At 42.2% G+C, this 21260-nt stretch overlaps 1 protein-coding gene and 1 long non-coding RNA gene across 3 annotated transcripts in view; both read right to left on the reverse strand.

The window, feature by feature from the left end:
* The window catches only part of braf (B-Raf proto-oncogene, serine/threonine kinase), a 35910-nt gene extending 17062 nt beyond the window's left edge, over positions 1-18848 (reverse strand). Inside the window, exons 1-6 of one of the 2 annotated variants that reach the window (XM_031288234.2) lie at positions 18553-18848; positions 5553-5654; positions 4668-4955; positions 4243-4346; positions 2849-2951; positions 2594-2742 (exon numbers count right to left, since the gene is read on the reverse strand). In XM_031288234.2, coding sequence (XP_031144094.1) covers positions 2594-2742; positions 2849-2951; positions 4243-4346; positions 4668-4955; positions 5553-5654; positions 18553-18708 — 902 coding nt within the window. In that variant the 5' untranslated portion in view covers positions 18709-18848. The remainder of the gene's footprint in view (positions 1-2593; positions 2743-2848; positions 2952-4242; positions 4347-4667; positions 4956-5552; positions 5655-18552) is intronic. The other variant, XM_031288235.2, reaches the window with a different exon arrangement.
* Positions 18849-20041: 1193 nt separating this feature from the next.
* On the reverse strand, positions 20042-20493 carry LOC118493939. The gene is made up of 2 exons (XR_004895978.1): positions 20307-20493; positions 20042-20275 (listed from the first exon to the last, which is right to left on the reverse strand). It is a non-coding gene; the product is annotated as an uncharacterized LOC118493939 (long non-coding RNA).
* Positions 20494-21260: the final 767 nt, after the last annotated feature.

Below are 21260 nucleotides of genomic sequence, written 5' to 3' on the forward strand. Positions count from 1 at the left end.
TGCAGCAAAACCAGAAATATTTACATTACCCACAGAGCAACTCAAAAGTTCAGTCAGATATTTGGGTGCGTGATGCTTTCACGGCTAATGTAGCCTTGAGCCGCTAGCCTAAGGGCTCCTGCACACTGCCGGAGTGGCGTTTCTGCTGCGTGTCAGCTGCGTGGATTTTTCTGTCTTTGCACACCAGAAACGTGTCTGATGTGGCGCTGCTGCTGCTAGCCTTGTCTGTACACATGGATGTTTCCCATTGATAAAATGAAATCATAGCGTGTTCTTCAACTTTATTTTGTCAATATTTTTGTGTTTGTACATTTGTTTGCACATATTTCTTTAGAAAAATAGGCTCCAGAATATTTCGTTCTGTATTGACATGTGCAATATTTGAAAATCGATAAATTTATTATTATTTTTTTAAATTACATTTATATCTGCATTTATGTCAAAACCTAGAGACTTTCAAACATCAACATGTCATTTATTAATATGTACTCGTGTCAAAATGACTATTTTGAATGGAAACGCTTCCAACACGCTTGCGTGTCGCGTGAAAAATAGGCGTCGGTCCTATTTCTAGCATGCACGCGTTTGATGTGCGTGTCACGCAGGCAGTGTGCAAGCTCTAACCTGTTACCATGGGAGCCGAAATATAAAACGGACACCTCACGCAGCTGACACGCTCACGCCACGCAGCCAGTGTGAAGGAGCCCTAAAGCAGAAAACAAAAGTGGGCTACAGAGCTCTAGTCAGCTCACTTCTCTCCAACTCCAGCCCCAACCGACGCTGACTCAAGTGACATCACGGGAGGACATTTATCTGACTTCACACGGCTCCCTCTGGAGACACTAAAGGCTGTATAGAACATTTGTTCACAGATGCAGCAGTGCAACACGTGGAAACATTGACGTGTACAACTGCTGGACGGTTTCTCCATTAAAATTTGTAGCTGGATCAACAAGGTAACAATATGTCAGTGTGTTATCATTTAAAACTCTGTTAGGCCACACAGAGGATGAGACGGTCCCACATAGGGATGCCCCGGAAACCCGGTTTTAAATGGGAGCCGGTTCTAAATTAGTAATGAGAAGTATGGATAGAAGTAGTAGTATGGATACAATCCTAACAATAGCCATCCCTAGTCCCACAGAGCCTGACCACCTAAAGTCTGATATGGAACAGACAGGTGATGCGTACTGTTGACTGAGGCTTCAGCCTTCAGTAAAGCATGCAGAGTGAATCCATTTTAGTATCATATAACAGCATATGGAACCCACAGAGAGGCTGTGTGTCAACAAATACAATAACCAGAGGTACTAGACCTAGTACCTCTTGTGGTGGTATTGAGTAATAAGTAACGCTATGATGGCACTGCTATAATAACCAAAATCCTGGATCACAAGGGTTGGGTAGCGCAGGCATTTACAGTAGCACCGAGACGAGGCAACCACATCTTTGTTGTCATTCCAGGGTTTCCCCCAGAAAAGACTGGGGTCAGTGCCATAGTGATGGCAGAATTCAGCCCGATAGTTTCTGTGATAACAGAATCATGGACGGAACCGCAAAGTTGAGACCGATTCCTCAGGGCCCTACATTAAGTCAGTGCTAAAAGCTGGAGATTCAAAAAGGTGACTATGTCTGACTTTCCAACTGAGCCGCCCCAACTGTAGTTTAAAAACATCTTAAAAATAAATTACAAAATAATTCCCAGTGGCTTAGGCCTGGTGGGGGGGGGGGCAACTTAGGCCCAGTGGGCCACCGGTCCTGCAATACACTGAGGGAAACCCTGCATTCAGTCCGGTAGATACTAGAGCTGTCAATCTTCCTCTATAATACCATTCAAATTCCATTTGATATATTTTTTTTAATATTCGAATAATATTTGAATATTTAATGCTCAATTGCAGCCTGTAAAATAATATGTACTACACTACTCAGGCTTATGCATTGTCGATGGCATTACAAACATGTGGTTGTTGTTACACGTTCCGTCCACTAGAGGGACTTCCAACCTTAGCCTGGCCTACGCTACAGTTACTATACCCCGCGACACAGTTAGAAAACAAGAACGAGCTAACTAATGTTAACATAAGCACTTTGGCTCGGTGGAAGTCGATTTTCAAGTCATGTTAAAACTATTTCCCGTCCTTCTTACGATTTCCAGCCGCAGCCTGTCACTCCCCCGTGTACTATCGTTACTCGGTACGTAACGTTAGCTCCGTAATGTTGTACTAACGTTATCTTAGACCTCACAATGCCTTGTGTTTCTCACTCCCGCCAAGTTATTGTTCATAAGACGTGACATGAGTGACACATGCGGGTAGGCCAAGGCGAGAAGAGGGAGATTAGCTAACGTTAGCCAACATATTTATAAAAAAAAGTCACATTCGAATAGTAATTTCGGCATTCGAATAGTATTGATTTTTTTACTATTAGAATTATATTCGAATTTCGGCATTCGTTCCAACAGCCCTAGTAGATACCGGACGCTTGGTTTTGGTACCCAACCCTCAAGATGACAGGAGACTATGTACCATGACAACAGCCCATTGTGCAGTAGGCTGCAGCATCCCGGCCCTTGAGAGCCCGTGGGACTTACTCTAGCTGGTCGTAGTTGACACACATGAGGGGAACCTCTGTGCTGCAGCGCTGGTGGAACTTGTAGCCACAGGTCTGACAGCGGAAACCCTGGAACAGCAGCTTTCTGCAGAAGTCACAGAAGGCCAGCGTGAAGAAGGTCTTCCTCACCTGTCAAACACACACACACACAATCAGGAGGCTGAGCACTAGATTTAGTATGTCATTTTATTTTCCGTTGAAGTCATGATGTGACATTTTGTCTAACAGTACTCACAAAGTTGTGTGTGGTGAGCGGCACGTTCTCCAACACTTCTACATGCAACTCCTCTCCTGTCAGCCAGGAGATGTCTGTGTCCCAGCCAATCGGCTTCTTCTCTCTGAAACAGGAAGTGCAGAGTTAGGGTACAGGTGCACAAAAAGAACCACGATGCTTTGAGTAGAGATCCAGCTTTCATTTCATTGTACAGTTGTTGTTGTTGTGTCACCAAATTAAGGTCTGAGATTATTCAGACCAGAAATTAAGGTTTAGATTTTGAATAGGTGGTCAGTTCATCAAACTGCTAGGCCGGTCATCTCAGGAGATAGCAGGCCAGCTGGTCAGCATTCATGGAGAGCCCGGCACGAGTCCGGCGACTCTTTGCGTGGTGGTGAAGAACACAGGAGCAAATGCAGGAGTTGAGTTTTCATTCAAACAAAATGATGACTGGTGTGTAAACTGCATGCCAAGTTAAAGGTGTCGTAGGTAGGAATGGGAAGATCCAGGACTTAGCCAAAACATTTGAACATCAACAACTTCTCAGTCCCTCCCCCCTTTCTGCTAAAGGCCAAAATGGTCTCCTAAGCCCCTCCCCCCACAAGAGAGAATGAATGCGTTTTGCATGAGCAGTGATTGACAGTTAGACACCCCCCCTGGCCCTGATTGGTGCATCTGAACAGGGAGCAGTGGATTTTTGCAAATCTCACTACAGGCTGTAGGTGACCAGAGGAGCTGGATTTTTTTTCAGCAAATATGAAAGTTAGTTTTCTAAGTCTTACCTACTGCATTTTTAAACGCAGTCCGACGCAGTCAGTCCACATAAAACACACCGCGGCTACATTCACCTCTGGCTAACTTCACAGACAACAATAAAAGCAAAATAGCCTAACTGATCTGTTTTAATATTCTGTCTAGCTCAGCTAAAAACACCGATCGATCACTAACGGGCCTGTTTGTAACCGGTAGGCTACCAGCACACGTGATCTTCACCTGTTCAGCTGACTTTACCAGAGAGTATGCAACTGTCCTGCTTTTATTACAGACATGTGAACTCACCACAGACAGTTGCCTTGTTCATGGACTCACGACACTGCGCTGCTGAGAGTGAACAGAGGAAACACTGGAATGGATATTTGGCGTTATTTTAACCCTCCTGTTGTCCTCGGGTCTAATTTGACCCATTTTCAAAAAGTTTCTATATCAGAATTTTGGGTTTCTTTTAACCAAATTGTCAACAAAAACAACGTGGATGTGTTTATCCACCGCTGCTTTTAAACGTCATCGACCCCAGACAAGCGTGTTACAGTTAAAGACACACTCTGAAGTGGGACGCCCTGTTGTAATGGCGACGCTAATCCCTGCCGTGCTGAGTCAAACCGAGTGAGAGGGGCCTATGTTAGCCACGGACTTACCCGTCCTGTACCCTGTAGACCGCACAGCACTCTGGGATGAGGCCTCGCATCATGAGAGCCTTCTTCAGTGAGTCTCTCACAGTCATCCCACAGCGGGCCGGCACCTGAACACAACACAGCACTCACTGGACCCACATGGTAGACAGAAGTAGGAGCTGGCACAGCCACACACGGTTTGGATGCTGAAACTTTTGACTAGGGATAGACCGCCCTGGCCGATTACCAGGCCGTTTTTTGGCAGTTTGCAGATTATCTGTATCGGCGTTTTATTTGCCGGATAGCAGATAAAGTTAATGAATTTACTCCTTAGGGACTGAAATTGGGTATGCAATGATGAGACATTTTTCGATACTCAATACTTTAGAGGCAATTCGGTCAGTGCCAAAAATCTAATTTTGGTACCCATCCCTAGATGTGAGACATACCACGGTCCTCTGTTTGTTGGGCAGGAAGACCCTGACGATGGGCTTCTGGGGGGAGCGAGGGTTGGCTCGGCTGGCGTCGGCGGGCGTCTGCAGCACAGCCAAGGTGTTGGGCGTTGAGGGAAAGGCCTGAGCCCCCCCTGCAACCCCACAGCCTCCCATCTTGACCTCCAGGAGGGCTGGCATGGCCGACGGAGAGCAGGAGAAGTCCGTCCCGTTGCCCATGGCCTCCAGCAGCTGCTGCTCCCTCTGCTGCAGGGCGTCCAGCTTACTGGTGTACTCCTCATAGGCCTGGCAGAGGCAACACACCACACAGCTCGCACTCAACACCAACCATACCTTTAGGCCTGCAACAATTATTACATCATTGTCTTACTGCAATTAGTTCACCTAATCACTGTTTCTTTGCTTGATCGCAATGAATTGCTAACACTAGCTAAGGTCTTAAGGGGTATGACTGGTAATGGTAATTGTTGATTTTGTTTAGATGTGCCAAATTGCAAATATACAAGTGATTATTGATGTTCTATTGTCAATTTTATGTTCATTTAAGAAAAAAATGTAATGTTTTATGATAATAAAGGAGGCGTGGTTTACTTCATAAGCTGTGTACCTGTGTTATTACATGATCTGGGTCACATGACAGTGATAACCAAACGATGTATGCTGGAATTCATTCAAACTTCAATTTGTTAAAAAAAGTAACAAAAAAATAAATATTTCTTTTTTTTTTTTTTTTTAATTTGACTGAATGAGACAATTACATTGTTAGTCGCAATTATGTCTGAGACAATTATGCAGCAAAATTTGGAATTGTTACAGCTCTACATACCTTTTATGTATTTACTTTTCTGAAACTGTATTCATTAAAAAGCAAACCGATCTTACCTCTAGATATATGGAAGGAGGGTTGTGTTCTCCTCCAAACTTGTCCAGAAGGGCCTCTAAGTGTTCCTGTGTCAACTTTATCATCTGTTTGATATTCCAGATCTGTGGGGAAACAAAGCAAACACGGTTAACTAAGTGACATCCTTCACTAAATGAACAACAACCAGAGCTGGACGCCTGTAGATCCAACGTCCTGACGTCCTCCCCGAAACAGGGGAACAGGGAACTGTTGATGTCGAAAAGATGCTCACCTAATATGCCAGGCTCAGACTACATGATAGGAAATGGTCACTGTGTCACATTTAGACGGTCATATGTTTATATTCCTGCCATGACTTGGCCAAGGGACATGGCAGACTACCATACCTCAGCAACTTATTACAAATATATTTCTATTGTAATTCATTCCCATGCATGCAGTCCACAGATCATGGAATCTCTCTCTCTCAAATTGTATTTAAAGTGTAAAATCACCATTAGACATGGTCTCAGTGCACTTTACATAGAAATAACAGCAACAAAACAACTGAACAGCATTAAAGCAGCAGTAATAAACAATACAAAACCAGCAACATAAGAGTAAAAAGGTCAGAAAGGGGGGTGTGTTATGGTTGGCTGTAGTATAAGGAAGTCCTTCCAGAAAAGAGTTTTTTTGTGATTGTTGCGGGCAAAAATCCTTGATTATGCGGCACGTTTTCTTATAAAAATGCGATGGAATATGAGGGATATTTATGCAATTTTATGCAATGAAATTGCGGGAACTTGCAAAAATTGCAGTTTCATTGTGGCTTCATCGCAGGGTTTGCAGCTTTTCGATGATGTTCAAGTTGCGTAATTACTGCTCTTGTGTGAAGTAAACACAACATTTTTCAACTTTCTGCTAAGATATGACTTTTTTGCAACGAAAATGCGGGGACTATGAAATCGTGCAAGCCATGCATATTTTGCGTGGAAATTGGCAATTTATGCGCAAAAGTACGGCGTATTTGAAAAAATGCGGCCCCCACATAAATATACGTACTTTGGCTGATTATGCATTGAATTATGCGATTGCATAATCACGTTTTTCTGGAGGGACTGATAAGGAGTAGAAGTGGGTTTCCAATCTAGATGTAACAATGTCAACTGAATGAGCTTCTTTAACATGTAGTGGGAGGCCATTCCACAGAGGAGGGGCCCGGTAGGAGAATGCTCTATAACCAACTGACTTTTTTTTACTAGGGGAATGACCAGGAGACCAGCATCAAGGGAGCGGAGAGAGCATGCTGGTGTACATGGGGGAATAAGCTCAGATAAATAAGCTTATCTCAAATAGTCTTGAGGCGATGGTTCTCTCCTCAAGACTAAAGTTGTCTGCATGTACTGTGGATGTGAACTGAGTTACCGCCAGAGTACGTCCAGTCTCAAACACCACTTGACTATTAAAAACTGGAATAATATCCCTTTTAAAAGTACATTTAGAACAGATACAAAATGTCCGTGTGAGATCATCACCGCATTTTTTCAAATTTTTTGAGTTGAACTTTTTGCTGGTGAAAGTTACAGGAGAACAGATGTTGTGCGATATGAAATATAATGAAAGCAATAATCAATGTTCAGTTATCCTCATCCACTGTCGTCTATCCTATATTCAAGAAATTATGGAGAAAAAGCTTTGCACAAGAAGATGGACAGTCCATTAAATATATGGGGGATTTCTTTTGTGTGTCCGATTATTATGAATTATTTCTAAGCGTGAGTACTTGTGATATCTACAGGTAACGTTTAATATAATACACGGCACATTAACGTTACCGCTGCAGTGTTTACGGTTGCACTTTAGCCTGGCAGCTAGCGGAGTTTCCTTCTGCTTATAGCTTAATTCTGACAAAGCCACACAGTTAAATTTCAGCCTGCATGCACGTTTTGTAGGCTAAAACAGAGCAGCTGATATTGGTAGAGAGAGCAACAAGTTAGCGGATGCTCAGCTGCAAGACCAAGTGTCTGCCCTCGGCATTGTCGGCAAACTTTATTTTAATTTACTTTATTGACATTAGAGCTTTCTAAACTGTCTGCGGAATAGATCAAAAGGTTGGGAACCCATAGGTGTATGCATATTTGTCCTTGATGCATTTAGTGTTGCTTTAAATATTAACAATGCGTTCTGACTGCAACTGAAGTTAAAAACTAGTCCAGCTCTCAGGATAGTGTGTGCCTGTTCCCGGGACAGAAAATGTCTAATTTCCGTAAAAATATGAATCCCTACTACACAGGATAAAAAACACACTTGTCACTTATCTATAGTCTCGCATTGCCAGACCTTCCTCCATAGCACTGTGGAGGAAGGTCTGGCAATCACAATTGTCTTGGGCGGTGCTAAGCACCGGACGGAGCCGCTGCAAAAATAGTCAGGAAGGAACCCAGGAAGGAACTTGTTTTGGTGGAACATGTGTACGTTCAAAAGTAGTTTTAGTCGTGCAACAGAAAACTCAGATTGGACAGATAGTCTAGCTAGCTGTCTGGATTTACCCTGCAGAGATCTGAGGAGCAGTTAACCATAGTCCTCACAAATCCACCGGAGGTTAGAACGCCAACACAGAGACAGAGGAAGGGGACGCACATCTGGCAGAAAATGACACGGGCCGGCACCTGAACACAACACAGCACTCACTGGACCCACATGGTAGACAGAAGTAGGAGCTGGCACAGCCACACACGCAGGAACTCCGGCAGCACCTGAACATTCCCGGAAATGAAAACGTTGTCAATATATAGACTACTAATCTTAGTTCCCGACACCCCACACCCGTCCATAATCGGGCTGATATCATGTAGTCGGATTCTGACATTAGGTCTAATAGGTTCCCTAGATCAATGACGATCAACGAGTCTCAACAGGAAGCTCCATAACGTTTCCTCGGATTTTCCAATTCAACAGTGGGCTTGCATTTCCCCCTCGTTACCTCTTATCCCTTATTAGAGCTTTGTTAGCGGGATAAAGAACTCTGTGGCAGAGCCAGAATCCATTCCAAACACATATGATGACACAGCTGAACAGGTGGCTGGAAGTAACCTTACATGAATAACCGCTCCTAGGAAACACGGTCACAGCTTCTGTCAGCTGAAAATGACGTTGATGGGATGGATCCATCAGTCACTGCTGACTGGGTAGAAACCGCTGAACAGAAAACAGCAAACACAATGTCGGACTGAATACTGCATGAATGGTTTAACAACCCTATACATTTACTAATTTGCAAATCATTAAATTTAAAATGGAATTTGAGGTTCAGTGGCTTTTAGAGATGCTTAGCTGTGCAACATCTGTTGGACCAGCTGAAGAGTTGGAACAGTACACAGAAGTCACGGTCCGGTTTAGGTGTCACGGTTATATCTATATATATCTATATATATCTATATATCTATATATATATATATATCTCTATATCTCTATATATATATATATATATCTATATATCTATATATCTATCTATCTATCTATCATATATATATATTTATATATTTATTAGATTCAGTCATATTATAATAAGAAAAGGATGGAGATTTGCATAAACGTTTTCCCAAAACTTACCTAAAGCAAACCATAGGTTTTTAAAATAATCCACTAGCATTGGCAGTCACTGTTTTAAAGTTAATCAAATAATCCATCATGGTGAATATTTAGCCGCCTCTATTTTTCCAGTCAGAGTTCGTTTAACATTCTGTTGTGACCAGACAGACTCCCAGGGGTCCGTTTCAGGAAGGAGGTTTACCAAACTCTGAGTCTAACCCTGAACTCTGAGATGGAAACTGAGTTTTCGATTTGAGTTGGTTCCATCAACTCAGAGTAGGTTGACTCAGAGTTAAGATCGTGCACCACCACTATAAAAAGGCAGCATGAATGGAGCCAGGATACTACGATTCACCATGGCAACAACCACAAACAAACTGGTCGGCGGAAATACTCATGTGCACATACAGCGAGTTTGAACATGTATCTAGTTAAAAAAGAGCAACACAGCGGCTGCTGTAAAAGAGAGAGAATTGGTGTGGGAAAAAATTGCTGCTTGGGTCAATGCGTAAGCTCTAATAGCAGGGCTCCAGACTAACTTTTTTCACTAGGAGCACAGTGGCCCCCAACTGAAAATTTTAGGGGCGCAACCAGAAAATTTAGGGGCACACACCGTAAATCAACATGCTAACCAAATATTCACATTTCTACTAATTTCCACTGTATTACTAATAATAACTTTGATAATAGATGCAGAAATTACAATGTGTTGTTTCAAATTCAGTGTCACTTTGAAGATGCAACATAGAAGGTTAACTGGCAGCACCATCGCTGTCATGAAAAACAAAAAAAAAAAAAAAAATATATATATATATATATATATATATATATATATATATATATATATATATATATATATATATATACCAGGTCTAGTCTACAGTTACAATGAATTTAACTTAAAATTAAACATGCATTGTTTAGGCTACTACTGAACCAATATTAGTACCGATACCTGAAATTCGGTTCCGTTACCCAACGGTACCTTTTTTTTGGTACTTTCCCTCTGTAATTACAAAACAATTATTTCAGTTGTAAAAATTATTGTCAAACCTATTTACCTAGTTATTTTATTAATTAAACAAAATCCTCCTCCTCCCAAACCCATCCCTACAACCTATTGAATTGAATAATTATTAATTTCTTACTTATTTCCGTAACTTTTATTCTTGTATTTGTATATTCTTTTTTAGCCTGTTTTATTTTCATCATGACTGTTTTTAACTGCTCTTTAATGTTTCATGTAAAGCACTATGAATTGCCTTGTTGCTGAAAGGTGCTGTAGAAATAAAGTTGCCTTGTTGCTGAAAGGTGCTGTAGAAATAAAGTTGCCTTGTTGCTGAAAGGTGCTGTAGAAATAAAGTTGCCTTGTTGCTGAAAGGTGCTGTAGAAATAAAGTTGCCTTGTTGCTGAAAGGTGCTGTAGAAATAAAGTTGCCTTGTTGCTGAAAGGTGCTGTAGAAATAAAGTTGCCTTGTTGCTGAAAGGTGCTGTAGAAATAAAGTTGCCTTGTTGCTGAAAGGTGCTGTAGAAATAAAGTTGCCTTGTTGCTGAAAGGTGCTGTAGAAATAAAGTTGCCTTGTTGCTGAAAGGTGCTGTAGAAATAAAGTTGCCTTGCCTTACAACCTCAGCCTGTCAGTCAGTCACCAGGGCACAGAAACCACTGTTGTTCCTGCTTAGGAAGTGTAACGTCAACAGCACCGCGACCGCTTTCAGCTCTCCATTAAAGCAGCCATATTATGCTCATTTTCAGGTTCATAATTGTATTTTAAGGTTGTATCAGAATAGGTTTACATGGTTTAATTTTCAAAAAACACCATATTTTTGTTGTACTGCACCGCTCTCTCTCACTGCTGCAGATCCTCTTTTCACCTGGTCTCTGTTTTAGCTACAGAGTGAGACCTCTTTTCTTCTTCTTCTTCTGTACCATCTTTGATTGCACTTGCACATGCCCAGTAGCTCAGATGTAGATCATGTCAGCTAGCTAGCTCCATAGACAGTAAAAGAAAGGCTGTTTCTACAACTTTGGTCAGTTACAAGGCAGGATTAGCTGGGAGACTTCTAAATGAGGGCGCACATGGAAGTAGTTCTTTTGTAGATGATGGTGAACTTGTGTGTGTTGTAGCAGTGCTTTGCTATTGAGAACGAGGTAGCATGCTAGCGTTAGCATGCTAACGCTAACGCTACGAGCTAATGGTTGTGGTTAGCCTGCTCGTTTCGGCTTGTGACGTAGAAAGCCGTGCTGATTTTGACCAGCTCACCCAGAGACTGAAGGCAGGACACATTCAGAAACTGTATCTCACTCTAAACAGCATGGGTGGATTTTTTTCAAAGTTTGTATGTGTGTGGAAGCACCAGAGAAACAACATAACACCCCAAATCCCAGAAAAAGTGATTTTTTCATAATATGGGCACTTTAATATCTTATTGCAGCAAACGTTGTCTGCGTGAAGTTATGAAAAACTGTAACCACACTTTAAACCACTTTATCAGCATTTCCGTGACTCACTGTGACTTCAACAAAACTGCAGAGCTGACGTAGTTTGCACTGTCCGCAGCTATGCGTGTGTGTGCGAGTGTGTGTGTTTGCGTCAGAGCTCCGCTCTCTGTCAATTTTCAGAGAGGACAGATAAGCTTGACCTTACGCGCTCTCAGGTACTGAAATTTCGACGTGTAACGTGTAAAAAAGGGGACAAATTTACTGGTCGCACATGTGCGACTGGATGTAAAATTCAGTCGCACACTCTCAAATGTTGCTCGCAAAATGCGACCAGTCGGTCGCAGTCTGGAGCCCTGAATATAGTGTATTAAATTTCATATTTAATCACAGGTAACCTATAATATTACTGGTGAAAACTGGAATGGTAGTAGGCTACACCTATAATTTAATTTAGGTGCAATCCTGCAGGCGAAAATTTCACAATCCCAAACTGGCAGTTTGATTTTCTGTGTACTGAATTGTTTACCTAAAGTAAACTTCTTTGACTTTCATGCACATCATGTCTTTTTTTAAAATAGTAGTTTTTCTAAAATTATATCTCTTTTTAAAAAAATCCCAATATATCGCCTTACGCACAGTATCGAAATATATTGTAATATATTGAATCATGATATGTATCGTATCGCCAGATTCTTGCCAATACACAGCCCTAACATTTACTGCTTTTCCCAGTGTTACATCCCAGTAAACTGATGATCTCTGGGCTGTGGACATTTGACGAGGCACACTGGAATCAGGAAAGTCATACGGTGTATTTTTCACTATTCACTGACATTTTACATACAAAAACGAGGGCTGCAACTCATAACGATTTTTTTCATTATCGATTAATCTGCAGGTTATTTTCTAGATTCATCCATTAATAGCTTGGTCTATAAAATGTCAGAAAATGGTGAAAAATGTCCATCCTAGTTTCTCAATTCCAAGGCGATGTCTTTAAAATGTCTTGTTTTGTCCAAAACCCAAAAGATATTCGATTTGATATGATAGAAAGGGAAGAACAGGAAAGCCGCAAGAAATCGCCATATTTGGGCTATTTTTGCATGAAGAATTACTCAAGGTTCGTACACCTTTTCCAAGGTCAAATTCAAGCACTTTTCAAGCACTTTCAAGGTCCATTTAAAAGCTTTTTCCAGCACCTTACACCACCGTAAATTACATACCAATACATAGTCAAAATTATTATTTAGTGTTTTTAATCACATTAAGAGATAATGCTATAAAACAGCCAAAATTGTGTTTTCGTATTAATTATGTTTATTCTCAATACAATACAATCAGTAAGATGCTGAAAATGATAGTTGTCAGTTAACTATGTAGCTGTATAAATCCTAATTTAAAATCCAATAATAGCTAGCGGTAGCCTTTAGCTAGCGATGCAAACTAGTAGCCTAGGCTAACCTACTTGCCAAACTATACACAAACACTTTGCAAGCCATAAATCAACAACTTATCCAGTAACAAGCGGTGCATTAGAACATGGCTTGTAGGGTATCATAATTCACAGCCAGTAATACAAGGCTACATGTACAACTGAAATAAAATGTGCTTCTCTCGCCTGCCAACGACAGTTCACTGACTGAAAACTACGCAAGTTGGTTGGAGCCGCAACGACACACCTTCCACACACACACCCATACACCAGCAGCAGGAATGTAGTCACGTAGAGCCTACCTTTTGTTGAACCCTGGTTAAAATCCATGCCAAACCTCCGACGAGAAAGCAAATCCTTTAAATCCACCACAAGTTTTTAAAACTTGCTGCCGGCTAGTCAAAACTCCCAGGTTGTTACAGGCTGTCGATTCTATCTATGCAATCCTAGAGTTTAGTGTTTGTCGGTTAGTGGGGAAATTAAAGACACACACACCCCATTTCCATTCACCTCTAACCATGCTCAGTATTTCCTGTGGGAGCACCCACAGTATCTGCGCCTATGAAATAAAAGTTACAATTTCAAGCATTTTCAAGCATTTTATCCAAAATGCATTTTCAAGGATTTCACCTACTTTCCAACCCTGATTACTGTAAAGCTATAGTGCGTAGTTTCTTTCACCCCCATGAGGAATTCTAAGTAATGACAACAAAACTGCCGGGAGCATCCACATGACGCAAGCCAGTGATCGCACCCCCACCCCGCCTCCACGCAGTTCCTAGTTAACCCATCAACTCAAGGAGGACAAAAAAACATCTTTCAACCCGGTCTCACGCCAGTTCGTGAAATGGTCACGTTATTTAGATTTATTGATTCGTGTACAGGTCACGATTTTCGAACGTTACCATTTCACAAACTGCCATGACACTGGGCTGCTCTGGGGGACGCAACAACGGGGAAATTAAACGCCACACGCCGGTGACAACAACGGGACGGTCTGCCACACGCAGGATGCGATCCCTGGGCGCAGGAACACGATCTGCGGTCTCTGTGGCACGCAACAACTGGGACATGGTACGCCACACGCCGGCCACAACGGGATGGTTGAGGTTAGGAAAAGAAGAACTGGGAAAGGAACCGTCACATGCTGGACACGCCGATAACAACGGGACGGTTGAGGTTAGGAAGAGAATAACGCAGAAAGCAACTGCAACACACCGGACGCGATCCCCGGTCTCCCAGGTGAAAGTCCTGTATTGTTTGACCCATCCACCACCCCGACCATTGTCGTGCTGTGATCACGAAATATGCTTCCCATTTCAATACATTAAATTAAAATTCGTGATCACCACACAAAAAAAAGGACATAATCATGTCCTGTTCACGAATCAATAGATTCAATAACGTAACCATTTCACGAACTGCCGTGAGACTGGGCTGGCTCTTCAGAAGAGGTAATTATCTTGTAGTTTTGATGTCCTCTTTGTCTCCAAAGCTGACTGTTAACTGTTGTTCTTTCTCAGCAGTGACGTAAAACGCATCACTCAAGCTTCTGCGCGCGAAAGAAAGAATAGGCATAGCCATACTGAGGAAATACAGAGAGTTTTGTAGAGCTGATAGACTTAATTAATTAGCTTTGTATCAACTCATTTGGCAATGGCTTGAATGTGACAGACGTTCATTAATATAAACTAGTCACACACTTCCATTTTTTTCCAACCTGGACCCTATGTTTTTGTGCATAAGTGGCTGATGGGAACAACAATCTTTGACACTGGTCCAGTATTAAGAGAGATCGCTGCGGGGCGGCCTCTAGCTCACCCAGTAAGAGCGTTCGCCCCATGTTGGGGCTGAGTCCTGCAGCGGCCCGGGTTCGAACCCGACCTGCGGCCCTTTGCTGCGTGTCATCCCCCATCTCTCTCCCCCTTTCACATCTATCCACTGTCCCTATAATAAAAAGGGAAAAGCCTGAAAAAATAATCTTTAAAAAAAAAAAAAAAGAGAGATCGCTGCAGTCAGCAGTGGAGAAACAAGCTAGAATGTAAGTTAATAGGGCAATTGTCCAGCTTGTTGTATTTACCTTCATAAAAGTTCTCGTTTCGCCGCTGACAGGCTCAGATTAATATTTTAAGTGTCTGACAACATTATGGAAAGGATTTCTAAGGAGGTCGACCTTTCTGTTAAAGAGTAAGATCCTTTTTTAGACATAAAAACATTGGCGAAATTGCGTTCGCTAAATCCACCAGAATCCATGTAAATAAACAGTCATTTTAGCATTGTAAAATACACTTCAAAGTCGACAGAAACAAAATAAAACTGTGAAAAGCCGTTTTGAGTCGTCTTTCCACTTTCCCAACCATCACAACTCTAGTTTTGGTTGAAATAAACAGATAGTTTACTGATTTACATGTGAAAATATGTTGGCTCTATAGATGCTAAAAGTATTGTTTTTTTAAATGGAGTGTGGTGGGTTTAGTGCTAGCGACTTCAGAGCTGTTTCTGGTTAAACAGAAAGGTCTTAAATAGGTTTTAAAGGTCTATCTCTGTAGGGATCATTTCCATAATGTAGGAAAGACACTTAGAATATTAATCTGAGTCTGTCAGCAGCAAAAACAGAACTTTTAATGGACATTAACTGACACTGAACATTGCAGCCCGGTCTGTGGCTGCAGGCTACAGTGTTCACATTTAAAGGACAATTCCGGCGCAAAACGAACCTAGGGGTTAATAACAGATGTGTACCCGCTCTGTCGCTAATCCAATGTGTTTGTAGCTTGAAAGACGCTAGTGCGGACCACCGATTAGCTTACAACGCTAGTTGGGGCACAGGGAAAGTAAAAACAAATCGCTATTTATACCACTAAAAAGGCTCAAAATATCACCAAACTTCAACGGTAGCATAATGAGGGTCCCTACATGTTAACCGAAGCATTGAGAACATTGTAAGCGTACAGACAGTAAATTTAACGAAGAGCTGCGGGAGCTCCGTGAAAGGGCTACGAGAGAGAGAGCGCTTCCGGTAGTCAATGCCGCAACACAGCCTCGTACCTCGGGAAACTGGTGGTGTACCTGCAGACGTTGTGAAGCTATGGCCACCCAACAGGAGTGTCTGTGTTGCACGGAGTGGGACCAAGGGGGTAAGCTTCGCTTCAGAGCTCGAACCTCCTATGGCTCCATTTTGATGCTACCAAACGATCACCCGACGTTAGCATCCCGTTGACTGCCATTCATTTTGATGTCACTTTGACAGAGAATAACTTTACATCTGAAGCGTTTAAAAGACTTTTTTTGTCCACTGTTTATTTCTAAAGAAACACGACAATGTATAAAAGGCTCCATTACCTTGTACCTCACGTTATGGCTCCGTAGGCCATTCCCCTTTAGGCATTAATCGATTATCAAAACAGCTGGTGATAATTATTTCTGTCGATAGAATTATCAATTACTAGAGCTGTGCTCGATTGAAGAAATTCTTATTCGACTAACACTCATTCAATTGTACCGACTAAACGATTAGTTGATTTAATCGACAGATCTGTAAATCTGAGTTTCTCCGCAAAGAGTCATGCAAAAGCACCACTTTAATTCTTGTGTTCACCAGAGATGTGCTCGTACGTTTCTTGGAAATAAGTCATTCAGCATGAAAAAAGCATCAAACATGACTAATCAATTAAAGAAATCTTAGTTGACTAAGACCAAAACGACCGATTAGTCGACTAATCGACTAAGAGGGGGTAGCCCTATCAATTACTCAACCAAATGTTGCATTTCTAGACAAAACAACAAATTGCTTAATCAAGAGACTAATCTGGAAATAAATCAATATTGTTGTATTGTTGACTTCAGACCTTTCTGGAGTTTAGTTTCTGGACTAAAACTTTGAGAAAGTAGTTTGAGGAAAATGGCCATAAATATTGAGTGAGTTAGAATGATTATCCATCTTCAGCAAGTTTAGATATTTTCATTTCAAACTCAAATGAGCTGAAGCCAGTGGTGAAGTATTGACAACTTGTTTGACAAACATTTAACAGCAATTGTATCAGGTTATGAACTTGATGTGCAGACTTGGTCATGATACTTATGACTGACATGATATTTTATTTTAAAACTCAGTTTCACTAAGAACACTGGAAAATAAGAATCACATTAAGAGCCAGACATGTAAAGTCAAATATGTTTGACTGTATAATTGCATCCCTCATATAGTCTTCTCACTTACAGTTTGGTACACATAAAACCCTAAAAAAAGTCTGCAAGAAAGTTCCTTAGTCATCATAGCATTTAGCAAATCAAGCTAAACAAAATTTTTAAAAGCCAGCTACCACACAGCCGACTCACAGCAACCTGTTTCACAGCCTGAATATGCAAACTATCTGCTTCTGGGGGAATTCCTGAGTCTCAAAGTCGGCTTAAGAGTGTCTTGGAATTACAGTTTCTAATTTTTTTTGGCGCACAACTAGGCGGACTGAAATTCATTCACAAGGTTGCCTATTAAATGTGTTTCAAGTATATCAGCCTTTCTATATCTTCCTGGGACTATAGCCTACAACTATACCACTGTCATACTGACAGGTTAAAAGCAAAACTCTTAACTGCTGAGATGAGTATTGTTGGACCTTGAAATAGGGACAGGGGCCACGTAAGTTAAGGGACAGGTCACAGAATGACCAAAGTCATTTTATCTTTGGAATAGATAACACTTTCCCCTCTGTTTTAAAGCAGGGGTAGGACATCTGATAGTACTAGTAATATTAGCCTACATATTCAACTTTTAACACTGATGCTGACTGACTGGAAGTACTCTGCTAAAGTGATGTAGCCTGCTGTCACGGTCCAACAGTGAGGCCTCTGACCTGCACACTGAAGACACATTACCAGGCTAGGCTTCATGGTCACTCTGTATTAAAGGATGGTCACAGCCTGTGTGTGTGTGTGTGTGTGTGTGTGTGTGTGTGTGTGTGAGATTGTACAGCCTGTCATATAAATAAAAGTAGCGTGTGTAGTTAAATGACACCTCAAAAAACACAAGCACGACTTTTGTTAGCCTCCACCTCCATCACTATCATCACCCCTTTGAGGCAAAGGACCTCCGTGGATTGGTGAAAATGTAACTTTGGGGGCCTTAGAATCCACAAGAATGCATTAGAAAGCTGGGTAATTGCGTGTCTTTATTGCGTCAACAGCGGTGTGTGTGTGTGTGTGTGTGTGTGTTCGTTCTGTTGGCGCACCAGGCTGCTGCAGCTGCAGTGAGCCTGGAAGACGAAGCCAGGAGCGAGTGGAATAAAGCAGGCCCGAAATAAACACAGGCTCCGCCGAATCAAACCTTCCCCTCTGCTCACGTTCATCTGTCGCATTTTGTGCTCAGTGGAAGCCGCGGGCTGTGGAAGCCCAGCGTTTAAATGAATCGTCTACATTTTCGTACATCGTCTTGCCCCCCCCCCTGCACTGCATCCCCACGACCCATGTTACAGCCGGTGTTTCCTGAACATTTACATCCAATTAACGTTAGCGTTCCCTCCGCTCGAAGCCCGTGTCTCCTGCCCAGTTTCGAGCCGCTAGCCCGCCGCCGTAGCGCCTACCTCCTCATCCTGCGGACCTCCGGGGATCCCCGACGTGCACGAGGAGTCCAGCCCGGCACCCAGCTCCTCGAGGCCCCGCTCCCTGCCCGGCTCCGACTCCGCCGTGTCTCCGTTAAAGACGGGCGGTGGGGACTCGGCGCTGCTCAACGCCGCCATTTTAAACTGCGAGAAACTGAGTGGAAAATAATAGAGGGAAACGCAGGCTGGTGCTGAGGACAGGAGGGGGAGACAGAGACGCAGGACGGGGCTCCCTCGCCTCTGGACTGGATGGCTGGCACACAACCAGTTAACTTGGTACAAAATGATTAGGGCCAGGAAGCGACGAGGAGCATGCTCTCATCTTTAGTAGCATTTAACTTCAACCTTATTTGTTATTTAGGCTAATATGCTCATCATTCACTGACGTGTTATTTCCTATAGTGGATACTTATCAATATTGTTAAAATGAAAATATTCTGTTTAGGAGGTGTGACTGTATTTAATTGCCAAACATTGAGTTTGTTACTGTATTTTTTTTTTTTTCAACATCGTTGACAAAAAATCTTGACAGGAAGTCAGCCATTTTGGATTTTGTGTTAATTTTCTTTTCACGAACGTTTTAGGATTTTAGGATGCACGGAAACTCACAAATTAGTTAGTTTAATTCATACTTGGAGTTTTAAATTGATTAACTTGGGCATGTCAGCTCTATAACGCCCCGATTACTTTTAGCTTTTGAACGCATTTTTAATGCCCTTGGTGTAGCCTACTCGAAAACTCAAAGTGCAAATCAGGCGCACAAATCAAAACCTGTGAGCATTGCAAGACTTTACATTAACATATATATATACACACACATAGTGCCCCCTAAGTCGTGGAAGGCAAGGGTGCCAAATTTACTTGAGAAGTGAGGGATGTGATCTATACGTAAAATGTATTACGTAAAATATATATAATTCAGTGCCTTATTGAGCAGCAATCTCGCGTTTGCACGAATATTCACTGAATTTGGTACCCACATACAAAAAATTACAAATGTTTTATATCTATGCCCACATTGCTCTCATCATTTGGGACATATTTTCAATTTGCTTTCATTAGCTCCACTCAACCTGAAGTCGGTCATTTAGAATTGTAATGCGCTTTTCATGTATTTTACATACTTATCCTAGAGGGTTTTATCGGATTTGTATCATATTTAGTTGCTATGGTCCTCTGACTAATGTAACCCTAAATTGCGAAGGAATAGTCGAGTTTGAAAGATGATGTACATGGGTCATGTGACAACAAGCTATTTTAGGCCTTTTACAGGTATGGAACTATGAAACTCCTCCTAGAGGACTTCTCAGATTGGGTCAGCAGCATGGCAAGACTTTCACAATGCCACACTTTTGTGTTTTGTGTTGCTGTGGTGAGGCAGGCAATTTGCACGTTTCGCCATTTCGAGTGCAATATCATTCTCTATGATTAAACATGCAGGAAACTTCCTTTTTCCAAAGTTCCTTTTTGAATGTTTAAGCAAATATTTCAATAGGCTACACCAAAACATGCAATTGTCTTTGTGTTGCTATTTCAGACAGATGTAGCTTGTCCATTATTGTGACTTTGAAGAATATAGGACCACATTTTGTGTGTATATTATGCAAACATGCGGGAAATCCAAGGAGTTCATGCACTACTTCTTGGCGCTGTATATGCTTTAAGCCAGGGGTCTTTAATGTTTTTTAGGCCAAGGACCCCTTAGCTGAAAAAGAGACGGAGCAGGGACCCCTTACATTTATTGTATAAAACTTAATTGGATATTGAACTGGACCTACAATAACATATAGGGCGGCTTAAAGCCTTTATACAAACCTTTTTTATAGTGCTGCGGGGCGCTGCTCAGCTGGCGACTCGCAGCTCGCTCCAAACAATTGGTTGTGTTTATTGTTTGTGCTCGTCTGTCACCGAACTAGGTAACAGTACCTTCTTAAAGGTGCTGTAGGTAGGATTGTGAAGATCCACGACTTAGCCAAACAATTTGAACATCAACAACTTCTCAGTCCCTCCCCCCTTTCTGCTAAAGCCCAAAACGGTCTCCTAAGCCCCTCCCCCCACAAGGGAGAATGAATGTGTGTGCATGAGCAGTGACTGACACGCAGTTAGACACGCCCCCCCCCCTGGCCCTGATTGGTGCATCTGAACAGGGAGCTGTGGATTTTTGCAAATCACACTACAGGTTAGGTGGTGCCAGAGGAGCCAGATTTTTTTTTAATGACCTGCTTCATGTAGTTCTACTGGAACATAGGGTCAGTTTCAGCAGATATGACAGAAAGTTAGTTTTATAAGTCTTACCTACTGCAACTTTAATATGTGGATGTTCAAGTCTGGGCTAAGAGTGGTGGATATCCCTTGTTTTATTGGACTTTTTATTGGATCTGGTCTGCTTGTGCATTCACATGCTCAGAGTGTCAGAATGGAGGAACGGCGAAGTGACAGCCGACCGGCGCTCACATACGCTCGTATCGCACTCCTAAAACTCATCAAAGTGGGACTTGAAGAACGAGTTACACCCTGACTGGCTAGTATCCCAGGGGAACTGATATGACTTGCAAGCCGGTGGAGAGGGAAGTGATCACTGCTGGCTGCAAGGGAGGGGGATCCGGAGCAGCTGACAGGACAGAGGAGGAAGCGAGGGAGACGGGGTGGAATAAGGAGGAGACTGCGGCAGCGAAAATCCCGACCAGCTC

Source organism: Sander lucioperca, chromosome 20 (genome assembly GCF_008315115.2).
Source record: "Sander lucioperca isolate FBNREF2018 chromosome 20, SLUC_FBN_1.2, whole genome shotgun sequence".
NCBI lineage: Eukaryota > Metazoa > Chordata > Actinopteri > Perciformes > Percidae > Sander > Sander lucioperca.